The sequence below is a fragment of the Emys orbicularis genome, chromosome 2, assembly GCF_028017835.1.
Source record: "Emys orbicularis isolate rEmyOrb1 chromosome 2, rEmyOrb1.hap1, whole genome shotgun sequence".
NCBI lineage: Eukaryota > Metazoa > Chordata > Testudines > Emydidae > Emys > Emys orbicularis.
In genome coordinates this window covers 208,810,630-208,832,302 of record NC_088684.1, presented here as the reverse complement: position 1 = coordinate 208,832,302, position 21,673 = coordinate 208,810,630, and the positions used below count along the sequence as shown (strand labels likewise).

Genomic DNA, 21,673 nt, shown 5'->3' with positions numbered 1-21,673 from the left:
CACCACCATTCGGCACTTGCTCGGCCTGTAGTTGAACAGGTCCTGACTCCTGTCCAGGCTGCCTGTGTACGGCTTCATGAGCCATGGCATTAAGGGGTAGGCTGGGTCCCCAAGGATCACGATAGGCATTTCAACATCCCCAACGGTTATTTTCTGGTCCGGGGAGAAAGTCCCTTCCTCCAGCTTTCGAAACAGAGCAGAGTGCCTGAAGACGCGAGCATCATGTACCTTTCCCGGCCATCCCACGTTGATGTTGGTGAAACGTCCCTTGTGATCCACCAGGGCTTGCAGCAGCATTGAAAAGTACCCCTTGCGGTTTATGTACTCGGTGGCTTGGTGCTCCGGTGACAAGATAGGGATATGGGTTCTGTCTATCGCCCCACCACAGTTTGGGAATCCCATTGCAGCAAAGCCATCCACTATGGCCTGAACGTTTCCCAGAGTCACTACCCTTGATATCACCAGGTCTTTCATTGCCCTGGCAACTTGGATCACAGCAGCCCCCACAGTAGATTTGCCCACTCCAAATTGATTCCCGACTGACCGGTAGCTGTCTGGCGTTGCAAGCTTCCACAGGGCTATCGCCACTCGCTTCTCAACTGTGAGGGCTGCTCTCATCCTGGTATTCTGGCGTTTCAGGGCAGGGGAAAGCAAGTCACAAAGTTCCATGAAAGTGCCCTTACGCATGCGAAAGTTTCGCAGCCACTGGGAATCGTCCCACATCTGCAGCACGATGCGGTCCCACCAGTCTGTGCTTGTTTCCCGGGCCCAGAATCGGCATTCCACGGCATGAACCTGCCCCAGGAACACCATGATTTCCACATTGCTGGGGCCTGTGCCTTGTGAGAGGTCTATGTCCATGTCAATTTCCTCATCACTCTCGTTGCCGCGCTGCAATCGCCTCCTCGGCTGGTCCTGGTTTTGCTTTGGCATGTTCTGGCTCTGCATATACTCCAGGACAATGCGCGTGCTGTTCATAGTGCTCATAATTGCCGCGGTGATCTGAGCGGGCTCCATGATCCCAGTGCTAGCTATGGCATCTGGTCTGAAAAAAGGCACGAAACTAGTATCTGACGGACCAGGGGAGGGAGGGGGGGAGGGGCGAGTGACAACATGGCGTACAGGTACAGGGAATTAAAATCAACAAAGGTGGCTGTGCATCAGGGAGAAACACAAACAACTGTCACACAGAATGGCCTCCCCCAAAGATTGAACTCAAAAGCCTGGGTTTAGCAGGCCGTTGATTTGACGGAGGGAGGGGGAAGCAAATGAATACAGAACAAATCTATTTTTTACATCTTAAGACGACGGTGCAGCATGACTGATAGCCCTCGGCATCTTCTGGGTGCTTGGCAGCAAATAATGGGCGCTTGGCAGTTAGTGTACTAAGACTGATAGCCACATTTTTCCTGTATGATGACGATGGCCTTCAGGCCTATTGCACGATCTGCTGCTCAGGGAAGACTCTGCTAATGTGCGATGATCCAACTTGTAATAGGAAAAGACTACGGTTACCAGTCGTAATACACCATCTACTGCCAAAAGGCAAAAGGCTGGTGCAATGCAGCCCTACGGCTGCCAGCCCCACGGCTGCCAGCACCCAGATCGCCGATGAAGGCTACCAGTCATGCTGCACCGTCTACCGCCAAAAGGCAGTTAGCTGCTGCTGCTGTGTAGCAATGCAGTCCCACGTCTGCTGGCACCCAGATGACATATGGTGACGGTGAGCTGAGCTGAGCGGGCTCCATGCTTGCCGTGGTATGTTGTCAGCACAGGTAACCCAGGTAAAAAGGCGCGAATCTATTGTCTGCCGTTGCTCTGACGGAGGGGGAGGGGCCTGACGACATGTACCCAGAACCCCCCGCGACACTGTTTTGCATCATTCGGGCATTGGGATCTCAACCCAGAATTCCAATGGGCGGCGGAGACTGCGGGAACTGTGGGATAGCTACCCATAGTGCAATGCTCTGGAAGTCGACGCTAGCCTCGGTACTGTGGACGCGGTCCGCCGACTAGAGCACTTAGAGCATTTTATGTGGGGACACACACAATCGGCTGTATACAACCGATTTCTATAAAACCGGCTTCTATTAATTCGACCTAATTTCGTAGTGTAGACATACCCTGAGATAACCTATGGACAGGGTCTGATCCTGCACTGCTAAAGACAATGGGAAAATGGTCATTAAAGTCAACGAAAACAGGATCAGGACTGCAGAGTTTATGTAGGCAGAAACCCTCCCTGCTGCAATAAAGCTTTGAAAGACCTCAAATGCAGCAGAATCTGTGGGATTTCACAAGGAAGGGGAGAGCAAGTCTATGGAGATGTCATATGAGGGTGAAGGCAGCTGCCACACTCTCACAACTGATTTAGCAACTTGATTGTATAGGGCTGGTTACCAAAGCTGATACAAACAAGACTCCTATTTTTTGTTACAGAATTAGTGTATTATACAGCTCATTGAAAACATTCTAAAATTTTTGAGGAAAAAAAGGGGACAATTTCAGACAAAATGTTTTGACCAGCACTAATGACATATTTTTACAAACTGATGTTTGTTTAATCTGTGCTCACTCTTATTCACAGAATATTAAGTCATTTAGTAAAACTGTGGGGGAAAAAAGAAAAAAGACAGTCAGTCATCTTGTTAAATAAAATGCATGCGACAGCACAGTACCTCAAAAAGATCCTTCAGTGATAAATGAGTGACTCTCAGCTTTCTCGGCAACTTGTCTCTCTCAGCTGCCACCAACATCAAGGACTAGGAAAAACAAATATTTATGAGCCTACAAGCATTCAGATACTAATTTTAATGTTTGCTGATGCATTTAAACAAACTTTAAAGGGAAAAATCTGACCAGTGCTCTCTACAGATATAATTTTTTATTACTGCCTATCGTTTGTGATAACCTATCAGATTCTCAAAACACTAAAGCTTCCTTTTTCTTCTCATTCATTAAATCCTTTGCCAAATTAAAAACACTTTTCCCCACCTGAGCTTCTCATCAGGCACAAGTTACTACAGCGCTGCAGCATTTGCCATCGTGTTTATGCTCCAGCATCATCAGTGACAAAAGCATATCTCTGGCAACATGTGTTTGCTTAAGATTCAGCTGGTGCTCTGAAGCAGGAAACAGTGCTACTCAGACCTCAGTAGTTCAGAAGCCAAATTAGCGATCAACATTACCCAAAAGAGCCACAGTAGTGTGACTTCATTGTTTCATTTACTATAGTGCTATATATTCATATTTAAGCAGTATGACAGGGGAAATACTTAGTTTATGTATATCATTCTCACAGCAAAATGACTGACCAAGTATTATTCTTGTATCAACTACAATTGGTTAACAACATAGCAAAAGCATCCTGACTGGTTAATAATTATATCACACAGTGTTTTAATATCGTGCTGCCAAGAGCCACATGCAGCTCACGAGCCTCAGTCAGAGTATCACTGCATTACATGATCTGTCTAGATGGTTATTACATCATTCAGAATTTAAAGAAGTACCATCAACTTCAAATCTGGTCAGTTAAAAAAAAGTGAGACTTAAATTAATTTCAGACACTAATCACCTGCTAGTGAGTTTTCTAGCTAGTTTTTGTGGTTTAGCAATCATATATTCCTATTTTTGTTCTCCATTTCTCTGTTGCTGGGTTAAAGACCCATACAAATCAGAAGACTGACTGGTCATACCAAAAAAACAGTAAAACTGACCATAAATGCAAATGAAGATAAATATTTTTTCTATCATCTCTTTCAGAGATTAGTCATTTGAAGTGTCTTGTAACCACAATAAACAAAAAGAAACAAATAAGTTTTTGAAGTTGACTGTGTCCCTTTCAAAAGGGAATGAGAATTTTAGAAACTATTTTCTACTCAGTTTCTATTTTTTCTAATTCTAAAAATCAAGACATTTGCACAGGGGAACAATAATTTCAGATTTTAAAAGCAATTTAAGAAAATTAAAGCTTATTATTGAAAAAAAAAATCAGATTAACTAATATTCCTGGCACAGCAATAAACTTACCTGCCACATTCCTTTCTTGGCTAATTTTTCTATTACCACCTGCCAAACTAATGCATCAAATCTTTCATCCAAAATGTTCTTGAAAATGGAAAGAAAATATGGTGCTATATATTTTTCACCTAAGAAAATAAAAAAAGAAGCTTAAGAAAAGTGTTTAGCATATGCAACTTTTACAAGCTGTGCTCTCCAAGTACTGCAATTCATTTCATATGGTCAGTTCTTCAGTAGTGATTAATACATTGAAACATTTTAAATTAGAACATACAATTCACACAACTAATACTAGTAAGATGTCTACTCAATAATTAGTAATGGTGCATTATTTTAAGATGCCACAGATTTCACGAACAATGTGAAATTAACCATTTGCTTTTGAAAAATCTCTGAAGCCCAAGAAAATCTAAAACCTTCCACCAGTTTTTCTACTTATGTGTATGAACAGAGAAGTTGATGTAAGTGACCAAACTGACTAAAACAGGAATGAGAGTGCACGAAGCAAGTGAGAGAGAGGCATTGCCGGAAACCAGATGGCATGCCCTTGGGCTCACTCAGGCAAAGCTTGTAAACCAGACCATTGAGCAACAGTGGAGGCGGGAATGTAGGATCTTAGGAGAAAGGGGTCTGACTCTGCCACAGAAATAAGTAGTTAGTGGGATGGGAAAAGCCAAGAATCCTTTTGCATGTGTTTTTTCCCCTCTTCCCACTGCTGCCATCACAGGCCTTTCTATAATTTGCTCTGGGAGAGTATTCCACAACTTAATACATCTCACTATAAGTTTTTCCTGATGTTAAGCCTAAAATGTTCTCTTTCTTCATTACTCCTAGCTATTCCTTGATCTGCCTCACTGACAAGGAAAGTGCGTGGGCTGGAAGAAACCAGTACAGCATTATGATTCAGCCGGTCCTAAGTTCTAGGCTTGGCTCTTCCCTGACTCTTTGTGGCCTTAGGCAAGACACTTCACCTTTCTGTCTCACCTTCCCCATCTGTAAAATGCTGGGGGGAGAGGGGATAGGGATGTTGTATAAATTTATCAGTTAATGTATGGTGCTTTGAAAATACCGTAAAAATACTAAGTATTATTAAATGATTACTCTGCTTCCCTGGTGCTTACATCATTCATATATGTGGAGAATTTATATCCCCACAAGTCTTGCTTGACCAAGATATACATGTTCAGTTCTTTTTATTGTTCTGTTATACCTCCATGTCACCTCCGCTCCATAATCATTTGTAATGTTCATTTATAAATTCTCTTCAGTTTGTCACAATTTGTTTGTGTGTGTGTGTCACACCAGTAGGGTAGAGGACTATTCTCCGGCTCTGTGGTATGACTTGGAGTATGCAGCCCAAAACTGAACTGGTGCTTTGCTACCAGATTTAGGGTACGTCTATACTTACTTCCTGGTCCGGATGTAAGCGATCGATCTTCTGGGATCGATTTATCGCGTCTTGTCTAGACGCGATAAATCGATCCCGGATCAATCCCGGAAGTGCTTGCCGTCGACGCCGGTACTCCAGCTCAGCGAGAGGAGTACGCGGCATCGACGGGGGAGCCTGCCTGCAGCGTCTGGACCCGCGGTAAGTTCGGACTAAGGTACTTCGAATTCAGCTACGTTATTAACATAGCTGAATTTGCGTACCTTAGTCCGAAGTGGGGGGTTAGTGTGGACCAGGCCAAAGATTGCAAACTCAAGTCTAATTGGCTGCTCACTGACACTGCAGGTCTCTTAGTATTAATGCTTCCCACTGAGTGAGCATTTCTAATTATTTTTCCCCGGACGTGTTGGCTTACATGTACTATATATTGATCTTATTTTGAGATTTTCTGCTCATATTTCTTTTACTCTCCAGGTACTTTCTCTGTCCTAACTGTGTTTGCAACTCAGCCCATTTTTGTAGCAACTGCACATTTCACTGACATGCTGTCATTCCTTCCCCCAGTCACTAGTAGAGACGTTAGCTAAGACTGAACCACACTACAATCCATGTTACAACTGTTGAGCAACCATAACTCCAGCTGACGTCAGTGGGAGCTGTGGGTGCTCAGAACCTCAGAAAAATTAGGCCCTAAATCTCCAGACTGCACTTAGTTAAATTCATTGCATATATTGTTAAGCCCTAAGACCCATTAAATTAATGAAAAGATTCCCTTTCAATGGGCTTTGGATCTAGGTCTTTTGGTCAGTTTTTAATACACATGACAGTATTCGTTCCAAGCCATTCTGAATTAAAAACTTACTGCATTCTTTACATCCACCAATTTTGTAATTCTGTCCAAAAAGGCAAGCAAGTTTGCCTGGGAAGATTCATACTGCTCTTGGTTGTGTTTCCTTTTTAAACATTTTGTGATTGTTCCTCTTGATATCTGTTCCATTGTCTTACTAGGGATGGTAGTTAAAGTTAAAAAGTGGCAATTGCCAGGATCAATCTTCTTTCTTTTATTGCAAAATCAGTACAACATTTGCTTTTTCTCCAGCTTTGTGCTGCCTCCCAGGTTAGCCAAGTTTTCTGAGGCCCAACCAAATCATATTATAATTAGAGCTGGCTAAAACCCGCTATCACTTCTCCTCCGTTACTCTCCCACTAAAATAATGGGAATTTCCAACCATTTGAAAACATTTTCCTTCCAATAGTGTTGTAAATGGATTTAAAAAAAAAAAAAAATCTACATAATTATTTTCAAACGATTTTTCCATTTTTTTAAATCTAACTTTTTTTAAAAGGAAATTTTTATATTTTGAATAAATCCCTCAACGTGGCTAAGGTGACCAATCAAAACTGGCAACAAACTAAAAAAAGAACCAAACAATTGACTAAACTTGGCAAAGGAACAACCTGAACTGTTTTTGTATACATTTTCCGTCAAAATTTTTCAATTAGCAGGAATTTTTAAAAAACTTTAAATGGTTTCATGAAGTTTTTCCTCTTCCACACAACTTTTCATTTTTTTAATGAAAAATTTCAACCAGTTCTAACTGTAACACAACTGAGGCACCTGTGTGTGACAACTCATTCATCTGCGTGGCAGTGGTGGTGTTTTGGGAATGTGGATATTCCTCATCTATAAACAGGATTAAGACTATCCATCCAATTTACAGTGGGCACTGTACAGCTATCAGATGTTAATAATTTTCAAATCTGATCCTGGTCAGTAGACACCTAATTAACTATTCCAGGAAGAATGGCTCCAAATCCCATACACAAGCCCCTCAACTGTCCTGTTCCTATTAAATGAGTCTAAATAAAATACAAGCCTCCATTCCAATTTACCGTTAACACTTGTGAAGATTCCAACTATAAAATCAGCAATTTGAGATTGATCCATAGAACCACACAGAAGAGTCAAACCACGAGAAAATGTAATAACTGCATCACGAGTTCTCGACAACTGCAGCAGTGAATAGCCAGATCTATAGTAGCCCTAGTGGGAAAAACACAACAACAAAATTGTCATCAAATCTTGTTACTTCTAATTTTAGGAGATTAGGAGCCCATTTCTGAAAGCCCTACAGAAAACTATCAGTAACTTTACTATGGGACGTTTTCCCTGAATAAGACTTGCAGGACCTGGTCTAACTGCATACAAAGTTATCAACATTTTAAATAGTTGAGAGAATTACTCACATATCTACAGAACAAAGCTGTAAAATATTGTGGGCATCTGAATATGATAATGTTTTAGTCTCCTGAAGGCCCAATATCTTTTGAAAATTAAATTAAATATTTTTGCAAACAAAATTATTTAGAGAGCCTCATTATTAAGCTAAACATCATTTTCTAGTCCCAAATTACTAATCATGCCCCAAAATGCACCTCATGTGTGGGTTGTAATACTACTCTCTCAGCTCATTACACTCAAACTCAAAGAATTCTGTAAGAATAAATACACCTCTACCTCGATATAACGCGACCCGATATAACACAAATTCGGATATAACGCGATAAAGCAGTGCTCTGGGGCGGCAGGGCTGCGCACTCCAGCAGATCAAAGCAAGTTCGATATATTGCGGTAAGATTTTTTTGGCTTCCAAGGACAGCGTTATATCAGGGTAAAGGTGTATGACATTGGCACTCATTGGTAGGGCCCCGAGAAAAATCACAGATTTTTTTTTAAATAAAATTCACAGCAGTGTCACAGGCCAAGTAGTGAATTTCACAATATATGCATGGGATTCAGTCAGCGAAAGCAACGAGGAGTCCGGTGGCACCTTAAAGACTAACACATTTATTTGGGCATAAGCTTTCGTGGGTAAAAAACCCACTTCTTCAGATGCAACGAGAGATCACTGTTGCATTCCTTGGCATAAAAATCGACTGCCGAGTTCCCCCCAGACTGCTGAGATTTTTTCCAACAGCGGAGAGGCAGAGGTGGGCATCCGTGCATGCTGGTCTCGTGCCCAGTGCAATTTGCAGCATGTGTTCCAAGGGGCAGTGTAACTGGCTACTGGGCCTCGCATAAAATTGGCCACAGGCCACACCAAACATGAGACTGTTGCACGCAGATATCTGCTATTGCCTCCACCTCCCCGCTGGGGTAGCAGCGGTGCTGGCTACCAAGCCTTGCATAAAACCGGCCACCAAGTCCCTGTCAAACTACTGCTCTGACATGATGCTATGAGCCACACCGAGCACAAGACTGTTGGGGAAAGGGGGGGGGGGAGGAGGAGGGAGGAAGAGAGACTAAACACAGTTTTATGCTCATTTCACAATTTCCAGACGGTCTGTAAAATCGCAATTTTCTTAGGACCTGACTCATTGGAAATGCTCACCCCTGTATTTCACATATTATCAATGTCATTAAAGTGTCTAGAAAGAAAGCAGAGAATTCTCAATCAAGACTTTGAAAAATAACCAAAGAACAAAACTATCAAATATATTTCAACCCTCTCACAGTGCAGCAAAACTCTTGAACACGTGCTTATGTCAAAAATCTAGTACCACTTTTCAGTATCTGTTGAAGTATTTAAATGGCTTCGACATAGGGCTTTAAGCATACATTTAATTGCTTCACTGAATTGGGGTCATAGTGAAATCATTTTTCACAAGACAGCTTGCTGTATTGGAATTTGCATAGTGCAATGAAACAACATGGGAATTTCATTCTACAACACTTAATTATGGTTTCATTATACCTGGGTTCATGGTAAGCTAGTTCCATGTCATTCAAAATACAACTGCCATTGTAATTTTTTTTTATGTCAAAACATATATTCGGCTACTGATTAGGGACCCTGAAGTTACTATTATTCTTCTTACAAGGTGGTGTATTTGTGTACTAATCTTTTTTAAACTAATTTTGAATCTTGTTTAGAATAATAAGGCTGGCAAGCATTGCTGAGCTGTTGGATTAAACGTGCCGTACCTTAACATAGGACAAATCCCACTGGAGGCTCTCCTTGGCACAGTGATATGCTTCTTCCCACTTACCAAGGCTGTAAAAGGCATTTGATTTGTTGCACAATAACACAGCCACATCTCTATGAGAAACCCTACAAAAATTAGCAACATTAATGTTTAATCAATTTTAAAGAGATAAATGGTACTTTATAGTGAACAAAAATTTGACAAAACTCTTCAATTTATTCCACCAAACAGAATTATGGTACAAAAAGATATCCTCTGGAAAGAAAATAAAGATCCTGCAAATTCAGTTAACACAATTCCATAACTTATAGCAATATTCCATAGGGAAAAATACTACTTTAAAACAACATTAGTGTTACAAGGTGAAGTAAAGAAATACAGTTATGCTCATACATGCCACCATAACTCTATCCCACCCTTTTCGGGATATGCATTAAATGCAGTCTATTTTATGACTGCATTCTATTTTTTTCATTTAATCTCTGAAGGAAAATATTGAAAGTACATTGGTTCAATTAAACAATTTGGATGGGTTCATGATCAGGCCCAAGGCCTGAGTGGAACACTGGGGGTGTGACCTGCAGGTGGTAAGGAGAGCAAATGTGCTTCAGCAACCAAGAAACGCTAACTAAAAATACAGGGCTAAATCCTTGGCTGATGTGAGCTGGCATAACTCCAGGGAAGCCGAATTTATACCAGATGAGGATCTGGAAGAACATTAATTTAATTCTTACTTGGTTTTTGAATATTGATAATTTGAATGGTGGGGATCTGACCCAAACCAAGACAGTATCTAGGAAAATTTATACTAAAGATCCTGAACCTAGACACCAAGGCATTGGACTGGGTCGGAGGGGGAGCTGAGATACAATCCTGGCTTTGTCACAAAATCTCCATGCCTCCATTCTTTACCTCAGAGGGATAGTGAGATGATAAATTCATTAGTTTGTGTAAGGGGCTGAGATACTACAGTGTTTGGGGGCTGGGATGAGCATAAGTACAGCAGGTAGACTCGAAGACTTTAAGACCGGATGGGACAATCATGATCATCTAGTCTCACCTCCTGCACATTACAAGCCCCAGAACCTCGCCCAACCACTCCTATAGTAACTTCTGGCTGAGTTACTAAAGTCCTTAAATCTTGATTTAAAGCAGGAGTTCCCAAAGTGGTGGTTACAATGGGGTCACCACGACTGATGTTAGACTTGCTGGGGCCCGGGGCTGAAGCTGAAGCCGAGCCCAACTGTCCAGGGATGAAGCCTAAGCCCAAGGGCTTCAGCCCTAGGCAGTGGGGCTCAGGTTACAGGCCCCTTACTGGGGGGTGAAGCCCTTGGGCTTTGGCCATCCTGTCCGGGGCGGCGGGGCTCGGGCGGGCTCAGGCTTCGGTCCTCCCTCCTAGAGTAGTGTAGTAATTCTTATCAGAAGGGGGTCACGGTGTAATGAAGTTCGAGAACTGCTGGTCTAGCCCAATGCCAGTAGAAAGAGTCAGAGTGAAAGAAAAAACGAAAAATAAGTAAGTCACAGTAAATAGTTTAATTCAAGCTTGAATTAAGCTTATTTTAATTTACAATAATTCTCAATACTTATTTTGGGCTTGTTCAGGTAATTTGATTAGTATCATGCCCATTTTACAGATGGGGAAAACAATGAATCAGGGATGTTAAGTGGCTTGCCAAAAAACAAAAAAAAGAGTCAGTATCGGGCTTGAAAACAGAGCTCAAGAGTTCCTGATTCCTGCTATCCTCAGATAGCTGGATCACTTATCTTTAAAATTCTCTTATCATTTACTCTGTCATACATTAGCTGAATACTTACATCCCCCACTGGAATAACTGAAAGAGCACACGTATGGCTTCATCGTAGTTTCTGATGGCCAAGAAATAATTTCCATTTTTAAAGTTCTCATTTCCAGCTTTTTTCATAAACTCTGCATAATCCATGGGATCCATGCTAGTTGAAAGGGAAAAAACAAAACAAACAAATGAAAGCTCTATGCTATGGTGCTCCTCCTCCCCCCAAAAAATCACAAGAATAAGCCTGTTTCCTTCATAAAGGACCTAATCCTGAGAGGTGATAACCAGCTTGTAAGGACTTCAGTGAAAATTATGGATGTTCTTGGGATCAGACCCAAATTCTCTTTTGCAACAACAATTCACTTTGGTTCTGAAGCCAATTTAATCTCGTTTTACGTAGCAACTTCTCTTCCCACCAGACATTAGGAGCAGGACAGATAAAAACCATCTTTCCTATCCCAGCAGCTGAAGATGGTGAGGTGAACTTGGACCACAGCACTGACTTGAAATTTACCCTCTTAATTTTTGTCTCAACCTTTGGCTAGCAGATTTAGTCCTTTGGCTGGTAGGTGCTTGGTACATTTCTCAAATCTTGTTGGAATCTTATTTTTAAAAATGGTATTTAAACTAATTTATTTAAATGGACACGCACATATACATACATCTGGAAAAAACCGTGAGACAACTACAGAATTGGTTAAAAAAAAAAATCAAATTAAAAGTTTAATTTTAGTTGGTTGAAAAAACAGGAAACATTTCTGAAAAAAACAAAAAACCTGTTAATTCTCCTGGGGTTTGACCAGCTTTTCTGGTTATACAGTTAGGCAGACAATTACACAGCAAAACTGCATAACAATCTGACTACAGCCTGAAAACGTTATCATACAAACACAAGAGATATACCCAGCTCTGAAGAGATCAAAATCTAATTTAAGACAAGATACAAGAAAAGGGGGTATCAAACACGCCGAGGGAACATAAAGGGGACAATGACAGGAACCAGAATCATTTTTGCAATTTAAATTGCAAAACAAAATTACTTACACAGAGAAATTAAAATAGTCACAACATCCAACATGTTTGGGGAGAAGGGATTCAAAAGCATTAAAACCAAAAACATTTACTTTGAGAAATGTTACTTCCAAAAAAATAAAACCTCAAAAATGAAAGAGAAAAGCAAGTTTTGAAGCTTCAAGTAAAATCCTTTCCCAAGAATGAACTACCAATAAACAAAAAAGTGTTGCTAAGCATTCCCATCAGTTTGGAAATCTTGCATCAAGAAAAAGCAGAAAGCCTACGAGGAGTGGAAGATGGGAGGGATCAACAAGGAAAGCTACCTTATTGAGGTCAGAACATGTAGGGATAAAGTGAGAAAGGCCAAAAGCCATGTAGAGTTGAACCTTGCAAAGGGAATTAAAACCAATAGTAAAAGTTTCTATAGCCATATAAATAAGAAGAAAACAAAGAAAGAAGAAGTGGGCCGCTAAACACGGAGGATGGAATGGAGGTTAAGGATAATCTAGGCATGGCCCAATATCTAAACAAATACTTTGCCTCAGTCTTTAATGAGGAGCTTAGGGATAATGGCAGGATGACAAATGGGAATGAGGATATGGAGGTAAGATATTACCACATCCGAGGTAGAAGCCAAACTCGAACAGCTTAATGGGACTAAATCGGGGAGTCCAGATAATCTTCATCCAAGAATATTAAAGGAACTGGCACATGAAATTGCAAGCCCATTAGCAAGAATTTTTAAATGAATCTGTAAACTCAGGGGTTGTACCATATGACTGGAGAATTGCTAACATAGTTCTTATTTTTAAGAAAGGAAAAAAAAAAAGTGATCTGGGTAACTACAGGCCTGTTAGTTTGACATCTGTAGTATGCAAGGTCTTGGAAAAAATTTTGAAGGAGAAAATAGTTAAGGACATTGAGGTCAATGGTAACTGGGACAAAATACATGGTTTTACAAAAGGCAGATCATGCCAAACCAACCTGATCTTCTTTGAAAAGGTAACAGATTTTTTAGACAAAGGAAACGCAGTGGATAGGACCTAACCAAGTTTCTAGAATTATGCTAAAGCCTTAGACACAAATCAGAGAGACAGATGCATTCATAGTGAAGATGGAACCTTAGTTTCATTTCCCAAGCTGCAAAAAAAAATATTAAAAAAAGCAATAAACTGTGTAAATAATAAAAACGAGTAATATTTTAAAAACCAAATTCTTACCTATGTTACAAAAAAATCCTTCGACTTTTTCAATTCTTTCAGTTTTAATCTATGATTTTTAATCCACGTGTATCCCTTTAACATCAGGAGCAAGTAAAAAATGATTACAGGAAGAAAAAAATATCCTGAAACAGGTTCAGCTACCGAGATGTTTTCTTAATATGCATTGTGCATGTGTGTTTGGTTCTGTGTTGATCAGAGTACATATAACGCTTGATATAGCTCATCTTATCAAGGGTGGACTTTGACTGTTGTTGTTTTTTCAAGAATTAAGGTGGAGAATGTAGTGAGGGTGGGGTCTCTGGCTTTTGCCCAGAATTAAATTGGTTTATTGTAATATTAAGTATTTATTTTAGGTCCGTTTAAAATAAAAATCAACACTACAACCAAGTTTCACAGACATGTTATGGAACAATATAGTGAAAGATCTTTGGTTACAACATTTGTTTGCTTTTTGTTACTGATTTTTCTAATAAAATACAATTAGAAAGAAAGGGGGGGGACGACAACCAAACATGAGTATAATGATTACAGCATTTATCACAAGAAAGATCAAATTTAGAAACCACCAGAAATTTTAACCTCTTTTCACAAGATAAGAAAATGAAAGAGGAAGTATGCTGGTCTGTAGGACCCAATTCTGATCTCACTTGCACCATTTTACACTACTGTAAGTTACTCCTGATTTACCCCAGCATAAGTGAAATCAGATAAGCTCATGTCTTCCCCCAGAAAGAAAAACAGTAAATGTAAAGAATGGGAGACTGACCAGTTAAAGTCAAGAGGCTGAGAGGAACACAACTATCCTTCCTGCAGGAAAAGCAAATGGAGACTTCACTCTCATCAGCCCAGCTGGAGAAGGGGGAGGTGTGGAGATCAGAGCTCTCCCTCTGGTTTCAATCTACTCGGTAGAGCTGACCCAAAATGTATTCCTCAACATTAACCATTGTTTGGCATTTGCAATAATTTTACCACCTTCCTCTGGCCAGTTTTTAATTTTTGTGATCTCCTGCATTTCTTGATTCTGTCCAGAAGCAGTAGTGATGAAATACAGCAAGAGAGTCTCTTCATGCAGTACTCCAGCACAACCAGAAGCAGAACTAAAAAGCTTGTGGCAAAGCCTATTCTTTTGACCTTGCCAGCCAAGGGCCTAAAAACAGATACTAATGAAATCAATGGGATGATTGCTGTTGACTTCACTGGGAGCAAGGCTGGGCACAAGAGCCAAGAGGTTTGGATATCAACATTTGACAGCTGAGTGCTTATTGAAACAGAACCACTGAACTAACTGCCAATTGCTACATAAAACATATTGCTCTAACTTCTTCCTGAAGCTTAATTCTCTCTCAAAGAAAGCTAAACATCTCTCCATTCATAGGAGTTCATAACAAAGATATAATCTATTATTCTGGCTTGAATGAGCATAATTATTTATTTCATGCAACATAAATGGGCAAAATCAGAACCATAAGAACATACAACCATAAGTAACCAAAGGCCTTGGCTTTCTTGCTGGGGAAATACCAAGTCCCTCACCGGGTGGAAAGCTTCCTTAAGTCACAGAAATACAGAGGTCTGGGGGCAGGGAAGCCACAGAGACCCTTCTCCATGCTTTCAGAATAATTGAATGCAAGTAACTACATCAATGTAATATCAAGACCCTGATCCTGAAAATAATTAAGAATGGGCTTAACTTTTCTACTGTGAAGAGTCCCAATGAACTCAATGGGACTACTCATTATAGCAAAATTAAGCATGTGTGTAAGTGTTTACAGGATCTGGACCTAAGTATTGTATACAATAGTAAAATCACTAAGGTCTGATCCTATTCCTACTGAATCAAAGGGCAAAGCTCCCATTGACTTCAGTGTTGCCAAGTCTTTGGATTCTGTTGAGAATCTCATGATATTTGGTGTTTCACCAGTTCCTGGAGATGTGATTACATGAAAGTCCCAATTTTCTCTCTCTCTCTTTTTTTGGGGGGGGGGGGGGAGAGGAGGTGGAGAGGGAGCGTTGTGGTTGTGGAGAAAAGCTTGAAACTGTGATCAGAGTGAATTCTAAAGGCTCAATTAATTTTTTTTAAATAACATCAACTTTAAGCCAATCTTCTTTATTTTTTGGAGGCCTGACTTGTGATTTTTGAACTTTTGGGGTTAACAATACTGAGAACTGGACCCGATAATCAGGAAATGTGAAAGTTAAAGGCCCAGACACATTGTTGAGCCTGCATGTTCTGGGGTTATACATTTTGTAAGACAAACAATATGTTAAGCTACTTATTTAATGAGAAAAACTAGAATAGCAATCTACATTATGTAATGTGGTTAACTTAATGCTGCTGTTGCAAGTTCATCTAGAAGCTTCACCTTATAGCAACAGCTGCTAGGGAGAAAAGGCCTTTTCTCCCTAAGGCATGTCACTTCCTCCAAAATAAGGCAGCAGGGCTACAAGTATTTTTTTTTTAATGAAAGATGGTTTTTTGGGGGGGGGGGAGGGGAGGTTATTTACATCTGGATGATAAAGTTATCAGCATTAGTGGGAAACGAGAAGCCTCTCTCCCAGCCTGAGGAAATTCATCGTCCGGAAGTCTTTGTGGTCACCCTTCCTGTCATGCAAAAAGAATGCAACTTCTTACCCCGTCCTCAAAGACAGACATCACCATGTCAGCAGAAAATACAAACAACCAAACTGTAGAAGAGTGACTGCCAACACCTTCAACAGCATTCAGAGAGAAAGAAAATAAACCCATTCCAACAGGCTACATGAACATTTACCAAAGAAGCAGCCTCTCTTCCTTCCGAAAGCAAACACTGCAGCTGTCAGGCAGAAAGATGGAGTCTTCTCCACAGACAGATGGAATGCACTAACATCAGGCCCATTGAATGTTATTGTTGCACTGAAAGGTCCCAAAAGCCACCCAAAGGAGGCTGCAGCCCTTTACACTTTGTTCCCTGGATGCTGCACAAAGAAGCTTTCAGCCTGCATTGAAATAGTTGTTGTGTGCGAAAAGTCGGAAAACAAAATAGAACTTTTTTTAAAAAATGTGATTTCGCTCCGCATTAAATGGTAAAGATGGCAAAAAAATCTTAAAATTGCAGAATGTACTATTATTTTTGCACCTGTGATGTTCCAACATTCTGGCTCATAATGCTGGCACTTAGGCCTGGTCTACACTTAAAAATTAAACCGCCCCTAGCTATGTCGCTCAGGGTTGTGAAAAATTCCATGCCTGAGTGCCATGGTTAGGTCGCCCTTACCCAAGGGTAGACACAGCAAGATCAACAGAAAAATTCTTCAGTTGACCCAGCTACTGCCCCTCAGAGAGATGCATTAACTACATCGATATAGGAAGCGTCTACACTGCAGCGGCGTAGCTGCAATGCTGTGGCTATGCCATTGTGGTGCCTGTAACGTTTAATGTAGACATAGACCAGTGTTTCTCAAACTGGGGTCGCCGCTTGTGTAGGGAAAGCCCCTGGCGGGCCGGGCCATCACACAATACAATAGAACCTCAGAGTTATAAACACCAGAGGTCAACCACATACCTCATTTGGAACCGGAAGTATGCAGTCAGCAGAAACAAAAAAATAAATAAAGCAAATACAGTACAGTGCTGTCTCAAATGTAAACTACTAAAAAAAAAGGGGGGGGGGATTTTAATAAAAAGATTTGACAAGGTAAGGAAACTTTCTGTGCTTCTTTCATTTGAATTAAGACAGTTAAATGCAGCATTTTCTTCTGCATAGTAAAGTTTCAAAGCTGTACTAAGTCAATGTTCAACTGTAAACTTTTGAAAGAACCATAATGTTTTGTTCAGAGTTACGAATCACCTCCATTCCTGAGGTGTTCGTAACTCTGAGGTGATACTGTAATTCAAAAATCAACCCAGACACACAAGCTAAAAAGTAAAGGAATATCAAGACACGGGGGTAGGAGGAAAGCATGTGCCGGTAGGGAAATTGTGTTATCCCACATGTGTGTTGACAGAGCTATCCACCTGAAAAAAGTGCTGGGCCACGGGCAGCCCAATCCCAAATACATAGTCCCTGATCCTGTGCATGACAGCGAGTGGGACTTTGCACATGCATGACAGTCCATACTCACACTATTACCTGCAGTATCAGTCAGTACATTAGTGCTCATTTTCATGAGGATGTACAGACACTGCAATTTAAGTGCCAAGTATTATTTTTCCTCTGTCTAGGGATGACCATGACTTTAGGATCCTACAACAATAACTTAGCTAACTTTTTTTGCCCTGAAAAGGAAGCAACAATTCTAGTCCTTTCACAGCTAAATTAATTATCCACATCCAACTCAGCATTGTGTTGCATTCTTTAAGGTGACTTGCAAAGATTCTATTAAAAATTAGGCTTGTGCTCTTTTGTTTTATCGTGTATGAAAGTGCAACACCCAAAAGATTCTGATCTCTCCAACGCTAAATGTACCTCTCCTCCCAGCCAAAATAATAATAATAAAGTTAATTTCTGCTTGTTTATTACCTTAGAAATATCAAGATTATCCAGTCTGATCTTCCCCAGTATTGTGGGAAAAACTGCTGTATGTCTCAAAGCATGTATTTCACTAGTTCGTGTTTTAATTGAAAGAATAAGGGTACTGAATCTTTATTAAAGGCATATTCTATCTAAAGTGTTAGTTATTTACTAAGTTATTTAATTTGTTACATAAGTGGGCTTTTTCAATAAGTGGTTGAGATTTTTTAAAATAAAAATAAAAACTAAAAATTAAGGCTGTTGATTAATCGCCGTTAACTCACGCGATTAACAAAAAAATTAACTGTGATTAAAAAAAATTAATCGCAATTAATCGCACAGTTAAACAATAGAATACCAATCAACATTTATTAAATATTTTTGGATGTTTTTCTACATTTTCAAATATATTGATTTATATTACAACACAGAATACAAAGTGTTACAGTGCTCACTTTATATTATTTTTATTACAAATATTTACACTGTAAAATGATAAACAAAAGAAATCGTATATTTCAATGCACTACAGTACTTGTGTGATGTGAAATCGCTTTATCATGAAAGTGTAATTTTTTTTTTTGTTACATAACTGCACTCAAAAACAAAACAATGTAAAACATTAGAGCAAGGGTCCGTAACCTTTGGCACGCAGCTCGCCAGGGTAAGCTCTCTGGCGGGCCGGGCCGGTTTGTTTACCTGCCGCGTCCACAGGTTCGGCCGATCGCGGCTCCCACTGGCTGCGGTTCACCGCTCCAGGCCAGTGGGGGCTGCAGGAAGCAGCGCGGGCCGAGGGATGTGCTGGCCGCGACGTCCCACCGCCCCCATTGGCCTGGGACGGCGAACTGCGGCCAGTGGGAGCCGCGATCGGCCGAACCTGCAGACGCGGCAGGTAAACAAACCGGCCTGGCCCGCCAGGGTGCTTACCCTGGCGAGCCGCATGCCAAAGGTTGCCAACCCCTGCATTAGAGGCTACAAGTCCACTCAGTCTACTTCTTGTTCACCCAATCGCTAAGACAAACAAGTTTGTTTACATTGACAGGAGATACTGCTGACTGCTTCTTATTTACAATGTCACCTGAAAGTGAGAACAGGCATTCGCATGGCACTTTTGTAGCCAGCGCTGCAAGATATTTACATGCCAGAGAGGCTAAACATTCGTATGCCCTTTCATCCTTCGGCCACCATTTCAGAGGATATGCTTCCATGCTGATGATGCTCGTTAAAAAAATAATGCGTTAATTAAATTAGTGACTGAACTCCTTGGGGGAGAACTGTATGTCTCCTGTTCTGTTTTAACCACATTCTGCATATATTTCATTTTATAGCAGTCTCGGATAATGACTCAGCACAAGTTGTCCGTTTTAAGAACACTTTCACAGCAGATTTGACAAGACGCAAAGAAGGTACCAATGTGAGATTTCTAAAAATAGCTACAGCACTCGACCCAAGATTTAAGAATCTGAAGTGCCATCCAAAATCTGAGAGGGACGAGGTGTGGAACATGCTTTCAGAAGTCTTAAAAGAGCAACACTCTGAAGTGGAAGCTACAGAATCCGAACCACCAAAACAGAAAATCAACTTTCTGCTGGTGGCATCTGACTCAGATGATGAAAATGAACATGCGTTGGTCCACACTGCTTTGGATCATTATCAAGCAGAACCCATCATCAGCATGGACGCATGTATTCTGGAATGGTGGTTGAAGCATGAAGCGACATCTGAATCTTTAGCGCATCTGGCACATAAATATCTTGCGATGCCGACTACAACAGTGCCATGCAAACACGCCTGTTCTCACTTTCAGGTGACATTGTAAACAAGACATGGGCAGCATTATCTCCTGCAAATTGTAACCAAACTTGTTTGTCTGAGCGATTGGCTGAAGTAGGACTGAGTGGACTTATAGGCTCTAAAGTATTACATTGTTTTATTTCTGAGTGCAGTTACTTTTTGTACATAATTCTACATTTGTAAGTTCAACTTTCATGATAAAGAGATTGCATTACAGTACTTGTATTAGGTGAATTGAAATATACTACACCTCTACCCCGATATAACGCTGTCCTCGGGAGCCAAAAAATCTTACCGTGTTATAGGTGAAACCGTGTTATATCGAACTTGCTTTGATCCGCCGGAGCACTGCTTTACCGCGTTATATCTGAATTTGTGTTATATCGGGTCGCATAATATCGGGTTAGAGATGTATTTCTTTTGTTTTTTTACAGTGCAAATATTTGTCATCAAAAATAAAGTGAGCACTGTATACTTTGTATTCTGTGTTGTAATTGAAATCAATATATTTGAAAATGTAGAAAACATCCAAAAATATTTAAATAAATAGTGCGATTAATCGCGTGATTAATTTTTTTAAGCACTTGACAGCCCTACTAAAAATCCTGCAACATCATTTTACTAGTTCTCCAGTCACCACAGACTCTTCCAAGTCAGACAAAATTTGAATTCCTAATGTAAAAAACAATCAGAAAATTTTTAGAAAGCAGAGCAAAAGCCCGCCTTCTGTCTACAACACAGAACAAGAAAAATAATAGCATAACCATAGGTGCTGGAACTAGGGGTGCTGCTGCACCCCCTGGCTTGAAGTGGATTCCAGCATATACAGGGTTTACAGTTTGGTTCAATGGCTCTCAGCACCACCACTACACAATGGTTCCAGCCCTCCTGAGCATAACCCTACTTTTTGCCCCGCCCACTTTCTTTGCAGCTCAGCTTTAAACAAAGATTGATCTGGAAAGAGGTACATCATTTGGACATTTCTCATACCACAATATAACCTATTAGCTGTCCTTGCGGCCCGCTGCTTCCCGCAGCTCCCATTGGCCAGGAACAGCGAACTGCGGCCACTGGGAGCTGCGGGGGGCCGTGCCTGCGGACGGTCAACATCAGCAAAATGCCCTCCACTGTCCTAGGTGTTATCTGGGAAATTAACAATGGGAGGGATGGTTGGGGTCACAGAAATCAGAGCGATAGGGGGCATAAGGGATTTTGAGATGAAAAACAGCCTGGAGGTTGAGACACTGGACTGGGACTCAAGAACATCTGGGCTCAATGTCCAGCTTTGGTACAGCCATCCTGTGTGACCCTGGGCAATTCACTTAGTCTCTCTTTTCCATCTGTACAACTTGGATAATAATCTTCCTTTCTCCCACCTTTTCTCTGTTGTGTCTGTTTAGACTGTCAGGTCTTCAGGGCAGGTCACGTCTCTTACGCTGTGTATTTAGTGCTTAGTGCAACGGGACCTCAATCTCTGCCAGGGCTCCAGGCACAACTAAAATGCAAAAAAATAAATACTAGATAGATATTTAGTTGATTTTCAGGCAGGGAAGACAATGAGTGAGGGGAAAGCAAAACAATAAGGAAAGATGAAAGCAAAAGCAGTTAGTGGCAGACAGATGCCTTCAGACCCCCTGTTAAACCACAAATCATCTTTGTTACTAGTTCTTAAAGGAGAGGAAGGATGGTTTAGTGATTAGGGCTCTAGCACAGAATTTGGGAGACCCAGATTAAATTCCCTGTTCCGCCACTGACTTTCTGTGTGAGTTTGGGCAAATCCCTTAGCCTCTCTGTGTCTCAATTCCTCATCTGTAATATGGGAATAATAGCACTTCCCAGTCTCACAGGGATTTTGGGAATTGCTGAGATCTACTGATGAAAAACTAGCTTGTGATATCTCTACATATGCTAAATAGCACCTATGACTGATTTGGAGCTGCTCTGCAGTAAATTATGAATACT

General features: G+C 40.8%; 1 protein-coding gene across 1 annotated transcript in view; it reads right to left on the bottom strand.

Annotated features, from left to right (window-relative positions):
* The window catches only part of TRANK1 (tetratricopeptide repeat and ankyrin repeat containing 1), an 85,954-nt gene that overhangs the window by 60,790 nt on the left and 3,491 nt on the right, over positions 1–21,673 (bottom strand). The window contains exons 2-6 of the mRNA XM_065399113.1: positions 11,213–11,347; positions 9,396–9,522; positions 7,304–7,454; positions 4,033–4,151; positions 2,679–2,762 (exon numbers count right to left, since the gene is read on the bottom strand). Of these exons, the coding sequence (XP_065255185.1) occupies positions 2,679–2,762; positions 4,033–4,151; positions 7,304–7,454; positions 9,396–9,522; positions 11,213–11,347 (616 nt within the window). The remainder of the gene's footprint in view (positions 1–2,678; positions 2,763–4,032; positions 4,152–7,303; positions 7,455–9,395; positions 9,523–11,212; positions 11,348–21,673) is intronic.